The sequence below is a fragment of the Ictalurus furcatus genome, chromosome 6, assembly GCF_023375685.1.
Source record: "Ictalurus furcatus strain D&B chromosome 6, Billie_1.0, whole genome shotgun sequence".
Classification (NCBI taxonomy): Eukaryota; Metazoa; Chordata; class Actinopteri; order Siluriformes; family Ictaluridae; genus Ictalurus; species Ictalurus furcatus.
In genome coordinates, this window is record NC_071260.1 from 13,274,306 (window position 1) to 13,289,367 (window position 15,062).

The 15,062-nt window shown below is 38.4% G+C and overlaps 2 protein-coding genes across 3 annotated transcripts in view; one reads left to right on the top strand and one right to left on the bottom strand.

Moving 5' to 3' along the window:
* col4a2 (collagen, type IV, alpha 2) overlaps window positions 1–13,229 on the bottom strand; it is a 76,525-nt gene extending 63,296 nt beyond the window's left edge. For both annotated transcript variants that reach the window (XM_053626567.1, XM_053626566.1), the window contains exons 1-3: window positions 12,939–13,229; window positions 12,495–12,625; window positions 12,336–12,387 (exon numbers count right to left, since the gene is read on the bottom strand). In XM_053626567.1, coding sequence (XP_053482542.1) covers window positions 12,336–12,387; window positions 12,495–12,562 — 120 coding nt within the window. In that variant the 5' untranslated portion in view covers window positions 12,563–12,625; window positions 12,939–13,229. The remainder of the gene's footprint in view (window positions 1–12,335; window positions 12,388–12,494; window positions 12,626–12,938) is intronic.
* Window positions 13,230–13,269: 40 nt separating this feature from the next.
* The window catches only part of col4a1 (collagen, type IV, alpha 1), a 53,732-nt gene continuing 51,939 nt past the window's right edge, over window positions 13,270–15,062 (top strand). The window contains exon 1 of the mRNA XM_053626568.1: window positions 13,270–13,491. Within this exon, the coding sequence (XP_053482543.1) occupies window positions 13,420–13,491 (72 nt within the window). The 5' untranslated portion in view covers window positions 13,270–13,419. The remainder of the gene's footprint in view (window positions 13,492–15,062) is intronic.

The following is a 15,062-nucleotide window of genomic DNA, read 5'->3' on the forward strand; positions in this document are numbered from 1 at the left end:
TTAAATCTGGTCTTTCCACCTTTCATTGTCATGATGGATTATTAAGAGTTATGCCTGTAAGGAATTATACAAGTATCTCTTTCTAGGAAATGAAGGAGGTCTTGGGGAAGAGAGAAAAAGAATGGGGGAGTAATAAGGTTAACAGGGAGGGAAAGACAGTGGATAAAATAATGAATATTCCTGAAGATACAACGTTACATTCAGTCATTACCTCATGGTGAGATGAACGTGTTTTGTGTCGGTGACTGTTTATTCCTAGATTGTATTCCTAGACTGTAGAAGTGTATATCATATTTCCATGTATGTTTTTCATTGTGTGCACAGAGTACTTGCTAATCACATTGCATACTTCGTGTTTGTAACTATGATCACAAAGCAAATTGTTAATATTGGAATCATTTATTTACCTGGGTAGGCAGATGGGAAAGCATGAGGTGAGGAAAGAAATATGAGAAATATGTCATAATTTTGGTTAATCTTGGCTATATCTCTCTTGTTTATTTAAGTCATTCATGATTAATGACACTTAGGTCATTAATCGTCTAATGCAATGCTGAGTCAGTGTGTCAGCCAAAGATCCAAGTGAGACTGTAATCTAGCAAAGAGAAAAAAAGTTTTGCCTCTTCAGAAATTTGCCTTATGAAGCTATCTAATGTTACAGGGGTGGACAAATCAGTAGACAAGCAGATTTTGTTAGTGGCCCAATTTGTTTTTTTTTCTTAGTTGCCTGGCAGACAAGTAGTTTTCAACAACGGAATAAAGCCCTACTTCTTATTGACTTTCACAAAACAAACTTTCACTGGATATGCATTTATGTTTAAACTTAAAGTGCTTCACAGTAATGCGACTCACCTTAATACTATAACTATAGTGTGTGCTTCTGAATCCCACCCCATTCTGAACTACACACACTGGCTGATGAGGGATCTGGTTAACCGTAGAACATTCTTACTAGTGTGCATGGATATTAGATGATTTTTTTTTCAGAATAAGGAATACGCAGTGTTGTGGAAACGTTGATAAAACACTCTCCTGTTAGCGCAACACTAGTCACCTCACAGTTAAACAAGACAAAAGAAAATAAAGACGTTATCTAGAGTCTAATAATATCTTTTACGTGCGGACACGGACAGGACACCACATCTTCTAGCTGAAATGTTCAGCAATGACCTACTGACTTTTTGTCGAGGAGACATGTAAAACAAAATGTGCTACATGATCACATAGTTGTTTGTCTGTATTAGTGCCTTTACTAGCTATCTAACTTGCCTTATTTTTTACATTATGTAATGCTACCACTTTTTAGCCTTGTCAATTCAGCAACCAAAACATGGGACTGGCAAGCACACTGAAGCTTTCACTTGCCTTGTGGACTAGCTAATGAATTTATGATCTGTCCACCCCTTATTATTATACATGTTCACAACCATTATTGCCTAAAAGCTTGAAAGAATACATAAACTATAATAATGAACAGCCCTGCTTTTACTCATACACCAGTATGTGTTCAGCAAAATCAGGGCACCTGTACTCCAAGGTGGTCTGTTACTGTTTCTAATGAACGATACACAAACGCAGCTGAGACTTAGCTCACTGACACGTATCACCATCTAAAAGCCATTATCCATCTTACCCCTCCGGACAAGCAACATGATCAGCACTGCATGTGGAACGTGAGGGAAAGAGCGAGAGATGACATGGGAATGTTGTTTCCTTGACTACCACTGCCAAAACTGGACCACCACCCTCTGTAACTACACAAAGACAAAGCGGAGAGAGACAGAGAAATCATACACTACGAGGGGCAGCTAACAGACTATAAAAGGAAGCAAGGAAAGTCCTGGAACTCATGGGAGTCCTCTCATGTTTGTCTAAACAGAGACACAACAGCATGAGCAGACTGTCTCATTTAGACCACAGTTTTACAAACACAAGTAAGACCCAATGTACTATACATTATATATATTGCATATGTACTATATTAATAACCAACTCCAACTTGTCACATAAATCACATAAATAAATCACATAAATAGCTTGTGTGCGGTTAAAGTCTCTATATAAGTACACCTGTTTCTGGAAGGACCCATAGCTAGTTAGAGGTTATAACTAAACAAACAGAAGTATGAACACCAAGGAGCTATTCAAACAAGCCTAGGACAAGCTGAAAAAAAAAATCAATCAGGATTTGTTTCTAAAAATTATCCCAAACTTTGATCATCCCACAGAGCACCATTAAATCCATTACTAAAAAATGGAAAGAATATGGCACATCTGTAAATCTACTTAGAGGAGGCCATCCACCAACTAACAGCCTATAAAATCCACCAAAATCAGTGACCAGGTAAGCTGTGCATTAGTCATAGAAGCCAACCAAAAGGCCAAGGGTAATGCTGAACATGATACTGCCACCACCATGCTTCACTGTGTGGTTGGTGTTCCCAGGGTGATAAGCAGTGTTTGTGTAGATTCATGACATATGTTAGGTTCATTTCCGTTCCGGATAACACCACACAATGCGGAAAAGTTCAGGGGGAATAATACTTGCTAATACAATACAACACAATACAATACACTGTTTATACTTGGATGCCCTGTTTCGGATTCATCTCTTCACAATGGACCTCAGAGTATACGGTCTTAGCACTACACTGGCTTGTATGAAATCACTTATGCTTTAATCATATTATCTGCTACACCCCTACTCCATAAAAAGGCTTACAAATGCAGAGGATGATACCAATTCGGTGTGATGTGATAAAAGCCAGCATGCCATGGGCTAACTTTAAGAGTGAGCAGTTGACCAGTTGAAGTGTGTATTAATGCACCATTAACCACCCATCACCCATTAGAACCCCAACTGTATGGCGTAGAAACCGCAACATACCCAAATGCTCGTGTGTGACATCGCTGAAGATGTCTGCCAGTCAGTATGCAATCATTCATCATTACATGACATCACTGCAATCCTCCTAGTCTCCTGTCAGGTAATTATGTACACCATTCTAGATCATTTTATGTCATTTGATTTGGCTATTGTGAACTATGATATGTCTGCCCCTCATTTTTGGTTTGTTTGGACAGGTGTGAACATGTTATTTGAACTCAGCTTGGAACCAAATCAACCAATATCTACTCTCCCTGCACTCTTTGATAAAAAAAAGCAAGTGATTTGTTTTAAGTACCTAAACATGACTTTAGGACAGTAATTTTGTCCATTAATCTTTGCCTAATTCAATAACTATTTTGTCTGAAGTAATATGAATGCTATGTGAAGCTCTACAATATTGCCAGAATATACCAACTTGAGGGTTGGTGCAAAGTAAAATTCAACAATATACTAGGTCTGGAAAATGTCCTAAAATCATTTAAAATACTCCAAAAATAGTAAGCATTCCTTTTGATATTCTTATCCCATCCATCCACCCATTTTCTGTACCGCTTATCCTACATAGGGTCATGGAGAGCCTGGAGCCTATCCTAGGGGAATCAGGGTGGATGGGGTGCCAACCAATGGATGGGGTGCCAGCCAATCACGGGGCACAATAGCACACACACTACAGACAATTTAGAGATGCCAATCAGCCTACAACGCATGTCATTGGTCTTGGGGAGAAAACCTGGAGCACAGGGAGAACATGCAAACTCTGTGCACACAGGGCAGTGGCAGGGATCAAACCCCCAACCCTGGAGGTGCAAGGCAAATGATTTTAGGACATTTAAAATAGTAAGTATGAAAGGGAACGTTTGTAGGTTTTGTATTGGCAAGAGAAAATTAATTCAGTAAAACATAAACATGACCAGACCTCTAACACATAATACTTTTCTCTATGTCAAACATATTTAGTCTATACTGTCCAATGTAACACTGAACATTAATGGAAAAATACAGCAAAGGGACTTCTTTTCTGGGAATGTCATCTTAAAGGTATTTTTTGGCATGTAACCGCTTCCTGTTCCTGACTTTCTCAGCTAAATGATCTGGTGAACCCATTAGTTTACCATTCACAAGACTATTTTAAAATCAGGATGTTTAGCACATTGTCTCTAAACAGATGTACATCCTCTTGAATGAAAGAGACAGAAGAATAGAGACAGGAAGAGAGAGAGAGAGATAGAGAGAGAGAAACATAAGCATAAAAATGAGGGATTGTAAAAGTAAGTAAGACAGTATATAAGGCGATTTTCCCCTTAAAGTAAAGGCCATGATGTTCCTTTAGATTAGAGATTGTGTTTCTTGAAATTATCAGCACACCTTTTATTACGCAGCTAATTTATAGGCTAATAACATTACAGCAGTGTTGCTTTTCCATATACACGTCATAGAACACAGAAGTCTTGTGTTTCTTGGCAGGCAAAAATCTCTGAGTCGATACAGGGTCAAAAAGGTTTCAGGACAGAGAGAATGGGAAAACCAACAGAACACATTTGCATCCAGTATTCAATAAAAGGGCACATTTCAGTAGAACATTAATTGTGCGTTAACAAACACACTCATTCACATATAGGAGCTATCACAACAGTGCTGTACACTGTGTATATAAATGTATTAAAGCAACATTAAAGACCACTTAGACCTACAAAGATATGCTGAACTAAATAAAATGAAAGCAACATGCTTCTCAACATATGGTCTTCTCATCCAAGGATCAATTCCTTTCCCATTTCCTTCAATCCAACACAATAGATCTTCCCTCAATTGTCTCCTGTTTCAGAGCGGATTATTTTGGCATATGATATTGCGACCATTTTCCTGTTCTTATCACTCATAGACATCTCGCTCTGCCTAGATCAACGCCTTTCCTCTCATGCAAATCCAAAGGTACACCCACCTACTCTCACATACACCATACAGCCTCAGGGAGCACCTGCAGACAAAACCATGCCATACTCAGAGGGGTTTCCCCAAAGAGGATGGACACAGCTAAACTAGCAGTGGCAAATATGCAAAACATTTTCACAGACAATGTCTATGTAATGTGGGGTGGCCTGGGAAAACCTTTCACGTGGTGACATTCTACTATATACAGTTCTGAAACGTACTGCTTTCCTGAACTGAAACATGTTTCTCTTTAACATCAACCATTTCAACCAGAGGTGTACAAAGTACTAAGAAATTATACTTAAGTTAAAGTATAGATAATATGTCAAAATCTTACTCAGTTAACAGTGGAAGTATCCTGCCAGAAATATACTCAAGCGTAAATAAAGGTGCTACTTTTAAATGTACTCAAGTATTAAAAGTGAAATGTAAATGCGTTTAGCTGAGACAGTGAAGTTAAAGTCATGTTTTCATGTAAAAACTTTTATTTACTATGAACTTTTATTACTAATCCTTCTAGAACTAAGAAGATGATTTTGTTTTGTTAAAGTAGTGTTTTCTTGTTTTACACAATGTTGCCTGAAAGCATCATTCAGTCTAGGTATGTTTGTAATATTTAGCTAGAATTTCATATGAGGGGTGTTCATCCTCAAGTTCCACAGTGAAGTACAGTGGCTTGTGCACCGTCAAACACACACAGCTAGCTATGATATTAACGACATTGTGTAGCACAGCCGATGGCGAACTGGCATGTTTCTGAACTTCGAACTGAACAAGTTCTTTGAAAGTCTAAATTAAAATGTTAGGAGTAAAAAGTTTTTTTATTCTTGCAAATGTAATGAAGTAAGGGTACAATGGTATTCATTTTCAGCTATACTCATGTAAAGTATAAATACAGCTATTATAAGTAATACTATAAATGTACACTTATGCAAGTATTTTGTGCCTCTGATCTCACCCAAAAAGTAAAGTTATAGGATTTTAAATTCTGGTTACCTTCAAATGTGGAGAAAGGAGAAAAGTGCATCTAAAAATTCTATTCCAGCTGCAACGCAGATATTTTCAGAAAGTTTTTACCTTCTGTTTACAAGCTGAAATGATTAGACTCTCAAACAACACTGTGTGATGAAACGACACTTCGCTAACAAGGCTTTAGACATCTTTGTGCAGGCTAAAGATGAAAGATCCATCCATCCATCTTCTATACCGTTTATTCTTCCTTCAGGGTCACGGGGGAACCTTGAGCCTATCCCAGGGAGCATGGGGCACAAGGCGGGATACACCCTGGACAGGGTGCCAATCCATCACAGGGCACAATCACATATACATTCACACACCCATTCATACACTACGGACACTTTAGACACGCCAATCAGCCTACCATGCATGTCTTTGGACTGGGGGAGGAAACCGGAGTACCCGGAGGAAACCCCCACAACACGGGGAGAACATGCAAACTCCGCACACACAGGGCCCCGGCGGGACTCGAACCCTGGACCCTGGAGGTGTGAGGCGACCGTGCTAACCACTAAGATTAAAGATTAAAAAGTTAATCAAAACATTTTCATGTCTTTTTTTCCCCCTCTGTGGAATTCAGCCACACAGCAGCTGGTAATTTTTCCCAGACCGTCACAGTAATATTAGCAAAGTACCATATAATGTCTAAAAAAGAATGTGCATGGGAAAGTATGTGATCATCATGTTCAAACCCATTTTGAATTCTACTTAATAATACGAACATACGATACCCTTGCATGAATCGGATACAATGCATTGACTTTAGGGATTTATCTGGGAACTGTTTTCAATTCACAAACCTAACAGATGATTTCACCAAGATGAAGAATCTTGTTCTATATGTTTTCCTTGCATTTTTAGTGGTTTTTCAACTGCTGTCTCTTCTACTGTCTGGTGCAATTTAATACCACTTCTAATTTGATTACATGGCCCATAAGGAAATACTGAGATTTTCTCAAGACTTGACTCTAAGGAAACATATGGGATAATTATTCTTATTCCAATAGCTCCAGCATATTTCCTGGGAAAGGGAGGAAATCCTATCGCACACTTAATATGAAACATCAGCCATTTAGTTAAAATGCATCTTTCATTGACTCATGCTAGTGTGTATAATCACTATTGTGGTTATGTTAATTCAGCCTCAAAAAACACCTGTAAATAATATACCAAAAATAAATTATAAAAAAAAGGGACAAATTCCAAAAGTATATCCATTTACATACTTATGTACTTTAATAAATGGCCACCCATTCTATGCTATTTTCACTATTCTATGCAACTATAAACATTTACTAGTACTACTAAGATGTTACTTGATTTCGGTACTGTTCAGATTATTGAAATGGTCATGTAAACAATCGCTTTACAAATACAGACACCTGGATTTAAGCCAAAAATGAGGTTATTTGTCACATGGGTAATGCACAAACAGTATGTGTAAGCATAATTGGATGGAGACCAGCTGTCCCAGAAACAGTAGACCACACTTTAGAAAGTTTCAGTTAATTTATGATGTATTTAGACAGAAAACCAATTTATGACTACTAAATCAGACTATGCAAATCAGGTTTATTGTCAAAATGTATAGACTTTCAGCTGTTTGCAATGAACAAATCAAACAAAAGCAATTGAAATAGTTCAGCACAATGAATGCTTCATTCATCCGTTATGTTGAACTATTTCAATTGCTTTTGTTTGATTTGTTCATTGCAAACAGCTCAAAGTCTGTCAATTTTGACAATAAACCTGATTTGATAGGACGAATAATTTTGATTACAACTGTAGACTCAGGCAGACATGTTTACGTGACTCTCGCTAGGTCTGCAGGCAGTACATTGCATTGATGAGGTTGTGGAGAATTCTTGAATGATGCTGGTCTGAAAATAGCTTCTCCTGCAGGTCTATAATCAGTGTGGCTCATGGACCAACACAATGCATTAAGTATGCTCTGACACTGTCACAAGGTTTTCATCAGGAAAGCACAAAATCAGATAAGGCCTAAAACACAGAGCTCCTTTCTTCCACTTTGGCAAATTACTTTACTTCTGAGAAGGTAAAGTATGATATTAATATACCACTGCAGAGTTGTAGTAACTCCTAGTACATGGTATTCTGCTGGAAAACATGTGAAACCAATATAATGAATGCCAGTAGCAGTAGTTCCAAAACCACTTATAAGGTTTCCCCAATCTCTGATGGCAAAAAAGTTTCATGACATTTAAAATGTACAAAGAAAAACACATAGGACAGGAACAAATCTACACACACATATGAGTGAAATTTGATCTTTCCCATGTGGGTCTTAACCTTTGAACAAAAATGCCTGTGTTGACCTTTACGGTACTTCTATAATGGATAACAAAGCTAACATACAATAGTCAATCCTCAGATCACAAACAATAATGCCTGGTGTTTTCCCAGACTATTAGCAGAAGACGTGCATCACTTCATCCCTTAATTTCTTATATAACCTTTCGCTGTAGTGGCCAATAGCATGTTTTGGAAGCACGACATGCTTCTGTTTAGTTATATTAGCATTGCATTGCATTAGCATTGGACATTATTGATGAACAAATGTAAAAACATTGTTGGTTTGCTTCTGTTTTAGATCTAAAAACAAAACAAAAGCCCTGCAATCAGAACCTAAACATGTCTAATACCGTGTCCCATAAGGTTTTGTTTTGATTGAGACAATAGTAGAAAAAAGGTAGGCAAGCTATACTTTTGTCTAAAAGTCATTGTTGCACAAGACAGTTTCAGACTGTTTTCCATGTTTGTATGATAAAATCTCACAACCTTATATGGAAAAATATGACGGCAAGCTTCACCGGAAAAACTTATGACCATTAATGGATAACGACCTGGTCGTCACTCCATGCTCGTAGGCATTTAAATTAGAGGACAGAAAAGCTCTTTTTAAACCATTTTATTAAACAAGATGTGATATGCATGTTGCTTCTACAGAGTATGCTGCAATGCTTTTAGTTATAACTGAATTGTAGTAACATACACATTTTTTAAAATTATTATTGTTAAATGATTATTAAATGCCATCTTTAATTACACAGATTTTTTAACATTTGAAGCCATGTTTGAAACCAGGGGCTTTACTAATTAACTAGCTAGTTACCTCCTGGGTCTCTGCTATCCTGACACACTTACTAAAACCAGAAACCCATGAATTGTCCTACATACTGTCTTTAACAGGAATTAAAACTGTCCCTCAGATATTATGTGCTTCAATGCATGGCTTGATATGAAGTTACTTTCACTACTTCCTACAGTCGTCTTCTTATCCCTAAACAAGCAGATGATATCTGACAGAGATACGGCCATGCATTACAGCAACAACAATTATGTTTTCATGGCGTCTCTGATTGTTGGGATTAGTGTAGTACTACATCAGGACTTTTAAACACAGAATAATTAAACATGATCTATAAAAAAATTCAAAATGTGTGTAAATTTGCACTTCAAATTTACACACATTATATATTTTACCTTTGTACTCATAAATATGCACAAAAAAGTATATGGACACAAAAACTTAACAACATTAGTACCTTGTTGCAAAGCTGTTGTTGGCAGTTACAGCTTTGGGACGTCAACCACAAGAAGTCACCGTTCCCCATAGTGGTTCAATTTTGGCCCATTCCTCTTGGCAAATTGTCCATAAATCATCCTCCATAAATTTTCAATGGGATTCAAGTCAGAAGAGGGCCAAGCAAGACCTTTTTCTGTTATTCTGGCTGTATGTTTGGGGTCTTAATCCCCAGACTCTTCCCAGTTTCTTGGCTAATGTATTAGTACACTGTTCCTAATAAAGTGTTTAGTGAGTGTATAATACAGTGTCCAAAACTTGTGTCCAGTAACTAAGGAATACATACATTTTTTGTTACTATTTAAACATACAAAGTCAAGACATTATGTGTATAAATCTGAAGTGGATATATTCACTGGAATTATATTAAACAACAACAACAAAAGCCTCCAAATCCTCACTGTATGTATTTTAGAGCTTTTATGTGCACATTCCTTTTACAGGGTTAAATATCAGACCCAGCCCTGCTTCAACACTCCCTGGACACTCCCATTTGAGAAGTGCACACTTTGCAGAAGAGTCCGGATTCAAGTCAGAAGAGGGCCAAGCAAGACCTTCTTGAGTTATTTCGGCTGTATGTTAGGGTCGTACTAACCAGACTCAATTTCTTGGCTAATGAGATTAAATTCTCATCTAATATGTCCTGGTACATTGCAGCATTCATGTTTCTTTCAATGATATGCAATTCCCCAGTATTGTTCATAGATAAGCAGCCCCATATCATAATGCTCCAACCTCCATACTTCACTGAGTTACAGTGTTCTTGGGCTCATGTACACAACCCTTCTTTCTCTAAAGATAGCAAGCTGAATTTTTGGCAAAGAGTTCTATTTTTGTTTTTTTTTTCTGACTGTTCCAAAAGAGATTTGTCTAAATGCTTTTACAGGTGCATCTTGGTGCAGTTCACGCACAACAATCTCTGGAGTTAACTCAGAATGGTGCAATAGGGAAAAAACATGCAGTGAGCAGCAGTTCTGCAGACAGAAATGCCTTGTTGATGAGAGAGGTCAACAGAGAATGGCCAGACTAGTTCGAGCGGACAGAAAGGCTACAGTAACAGTAAAGCAGAAAAGCATCTCAGAATGTACAACATTTCAAACCTTGACGCAGATGGGCTGCACTAGCAGAAGACCACGTTGTGTTGCATTTCTGTCAGCCAAGAACAGAAAGCTGAGGCTGCAGTGAGCACAGGCTCACCCAAAACTGGACAGTTGAAGACTGGAAAACCATAGCCTGGTCTGATGAATCTCAATTTCTGCTGAGGCAGACGATAGGGTCAGAATTTGGTGCCAACAGTATGAATCCAAGGACCCAAGCTGCCTTTTATCAACAGTCCAGGCTGGGGGAGGTGGTGTAATGGTGTGAGGAATGTTTTCTTGACACACTTTGGCCCGGTAATACCAATCAATCATCATTTCAATGCCAAAGCCTATTTGAGTATTGTTGCTGACCATCTGCATCCCTTCATGGCCACAATTTATCCATCTTCTAATGACTATTTCCAGTATGATAAAGCACCATGTCACAAACCAAATGTCATCTCAAACTGGTTTCATGAACATGACAATGATCATGTTGAATGAATTCTATGTTCTTCAGTGGCCTTCCTAGTCAGCAGATCTGAATCCAGTAGAACAGTTTTGCGATGTGGTAGAAAGGGAGATTCACAGCATGAAAGTGCAGCTAAAACATGTGCAGGAACTGTGTGATGCAGTCATGTCAACATGGACCAGAATGTTTCCAACATCTTGTGGAAGCCATGTCATGAATAATTGAGGCTGTTATGAGAGCAAAGTGAGGCCCTACCCAGTATTAGTATATTGTTCCTTATAAAGTGCTCAGCGAGTGTATAATATAGTGTCCAAAACTTCTTCCATATCAATTTTGTTTTAAAAAAAAAAATTAAAAAAAAGATAAGGAATACATACATACAAGTCAAAGACACGAAATTTGAAGTGGATTTATGCACTGGAATTATTTTAAACAACACCAACAACAATAACCGAATCGTCACTGTATATATTATAGAGCTTTAATGTGCACTAGTGATGTGTCGTTCATGAACGATTCGTTCATTTTAAACGAATCTTTAATATCACTTGGGAATAACGAGTCTCAGATAGTGATCTGTTCATTTTTGACCACGCATGCGCTGCAACACCCCCATAGATTCTGTACAGGAAACAGAAATTATTAGTTCATGTCTCGAGTCTTTGGGTTCGAGTCGTCCGTTCTTCTGGTGACAGTCCCATAGGCAATGCACCATGCAATACCGGAAACAGAAATTATTAGTTCACGTCTCAAGTCTCCGTGTTCGAGTCGTTCGTTCATCATGTCACAACCCCACTGCATTCAGCCTATGGGGCAGTCACCGGACAAACAAACGACTCGAACCCGGAGACTCGAGACGTGAACTAATAATTTCTGTTTCCGGGGAACAGACGTGACAAATATAACGTGACAAAAGAAGGAACGACTTGGATCGGGATTTGAGGTGAACTAAGACCAGCTAAGCTATTAATAAATCATTTCTGTTTCTCATAATTGGGCCTCGGCTGCATTAGCCTATAGTTTATTTTATATTCCAAATGTGATCGACGTTTGCGTAAGTACTACATGTGCTGGGGAATTTAGCATGTAACATTTTAATCATATTCTGCTGAAATGAACGAAATGACTCGAAAAATGATTCGTTCATTTTGCTGAACGACATTCAAAGATCCGAGTCAGTAAAATGATCCGATCACCAATGTGCACATTCATTTGACAGGGTTAAATATCAGGCCCAGCCCTGCTTCAACACTCCCTGGACACTCCCACTTGAGAAGTGCCTAGTTTGGCACGCTAGTGATGCGCATCATATAGCCTCCTTTTAATAATAAAACAACTTACTGCGTTAACTTCTGTCGTCAGGACGAGAACGATGAGACAAATCAAAAGAACCCTAAAAAAACAAAACAAAAAAAAAGCATGAGAGAAATCACGCAAATGATTGGGGTGTATTTATGGATGCGTTATAAAAGCAATGTCTAAAGTGTTGGTGGAGTTTACCTCAGGATTTTCACTACTCCCCGGTGCTGTGGCTGCATCACTCCCTCCATCCGCAATTTACATTTCATTCTCTCTCTCCTACACGCTCACTCAGGAACGCCGTTACCACATGGCAGCACCACACACACCACCTACAGTTTTGTAAGAGTTTATTAGATTTCCAGAGCGAAAGTATATGGAAGAAAGGAACTATACACCATAACTTCTAGCATACAGCTAACATATGACGTGCAGTGCTCGTGGCTGACAACAAACTTATTTCTAAACAAAACCTACATAGCCTGCTGTGTTCACGGGAAATTTAGGGTGGGAAAGAACGTTAACCCTGAAATGAATGATTCTCGGTTGTGTTTATGCACAAAATACATTCCAAACTGTAAACACACCACTTAAAAAACACACTCCTCAAGTTCACACGGAATTAATCAAAGTGAGCGCTCTTACCTCAGCACTCGCGCTCCTGGATAGGCGAAAGCGACGCGCGCGCACGTTGGAAGACAATAATAATAATAATAATAATAATAATAATAATAAAATAAAAGTCCTGAAATCCGACTGTCCAAGCTTCTTTTAGACGCCAAATGTTAATCTCTGCTTGGTCTGTCGGACTTTGGAGATACTTTCTCTCAACTATGTTGAAAAGTGAGTGCTTGTTTGGCACACAGGGCTGTGCTCGGACGTGCTGAAGTTAGTGGGAGGTCTGGGGGGTGTGAGGGGTGTGTATGTGTGTGTGTTACACTCATCTAGGAGCTGTTGGTTTGAACAGATCAGCATAACGTCCAGAGCAAAGATGCGGACAAAACCTGTACATTAGGCTCCAGAGCAAAAAATAATAAATAAAAGTAGATATTTCAGGAGGAACACCGGCGGACGAGCCGCGTTTGTGTGTCTATCTGTAGCGCTGTGAAGATCAGCTGCAGGCGCCATGCGCGTCTTAAGCGGCTCGATGTTTCTTCTGGCAACCGTTTTGTTCAGAGCAGACCCGAGCAGAGCGGAGGTAAGTTCACTTCATACAATATGTTTGTTTGTTTATTTATTTGCTTGTGACATTTGTCAGATCGTGTGCAAAGTGCGAAATCTGAGTCGGTATTCAAGACAGTAGTTAGAGCCATCACTGTTTACTATCCATCACTCTTTATTACCACTGAACATTTTATGAGATCAAAGGCAACACGACTTTGGAAAAAATAAATAAATAAATAGTGTAGACTACATGTCACTGAATAATACTTACCAATTTTTTTTTTTTTTTTTTTAGTAAAACTGTACTTTGTATGCTTTGGATATATAAATTAATATTATATTCATATTGTACCTGTTATGATATGATCAAATATGGAAGTCGTTATACCCTGTTAGTTTACCCATAACATTCTGTCTTATTGGACTAATACAAACAACTACAGTATGTAGCCTAATAGTTTAGATGTGATGCCTTTTAGTACCACGGTTCATCTGTTCATCTTGTTACTGGACAGATAAGAAGTCTGTCTGTCCATTCTTTAGTGCATGCTGGCCCCTCCTCTGTGGGTCAGGACCTCTGGAAACTGGGTGGAGGCAGCTTGGATTTGGAAGGGTGGGGTGAAAGATACCAGAAAGTGTCATAAACACATAAACACTCGTTTGAATATAAATCATATTATCCCTATACTTGTGCATGATCTGTGTTTATAAAGTAGTCGAGAGTATGTAGCAGCTCAGGAGATTAAAACCGCCATCTAAATTAGAAGTAGTTTAGCTTGTATTTATACCATTTTAACATCTAGCTTTAAATTTTAATTCACTTAAATGTCTTCAATTTCCAGAGAAAATTAAAAGATAGAGTCCCTAGTCCCCCTTTTAACAATGAACATCATTTGGGAGTGTTGGTGAGGGATTTAGAGAACCTTAAGAGAACCTTTAGAGAACACTAAATGCGTGCTAAATACATAATTCAATATGATTATGATTCCTGGGCGTGGAATTTTTTCATTCAAGTGTTGTCATTCCATATAAACTTTGTGTCAAACATTAACAGTGGATAATTTACATTTACATTTACATTTATTCACTTAGCAGACGCTTTTATCCAAAGCGACTTACAAATGAGAATGATACAAGCAAAGCGATATATCAAGCAGAGAACAATACAAGAAGTGCTACCATACAAGATCTATTAATTGAATTCCAGAAGAAGCAAAGTGCAGAGTAGAGGTGTAAGTGCATTTTTTTTTAAAATTATTATTATTTTTTTATTATGAGTTGGTTAGGTGTTCATGGAAGAGGTGGGTCTTTAGCTGTTTTTTGAAGATGGTGAGAGATTCTGCGGTCCGGATTGAGATTGGAAGTGCATTCCACCACTGAGGAACAGTTAGTGTGAAGGTTCTGGAAAGGGACCTTGCGCCACGCTGAGTTGGAACTGCTAAACGTCGGTCGCTAATCATTCGCAGATTGCGAGAGGGAACGTAGGCCTTCAGGAGAGAGTTGAGGTAGGAGGGTGCTGTTCTTGACAAGGTCTTGTAGGTGAGCATCAAGGCCTTGAACTTGATGCGGGCGGCTACAGGAAGCCAGTGGAGGGAGATGAAGAGG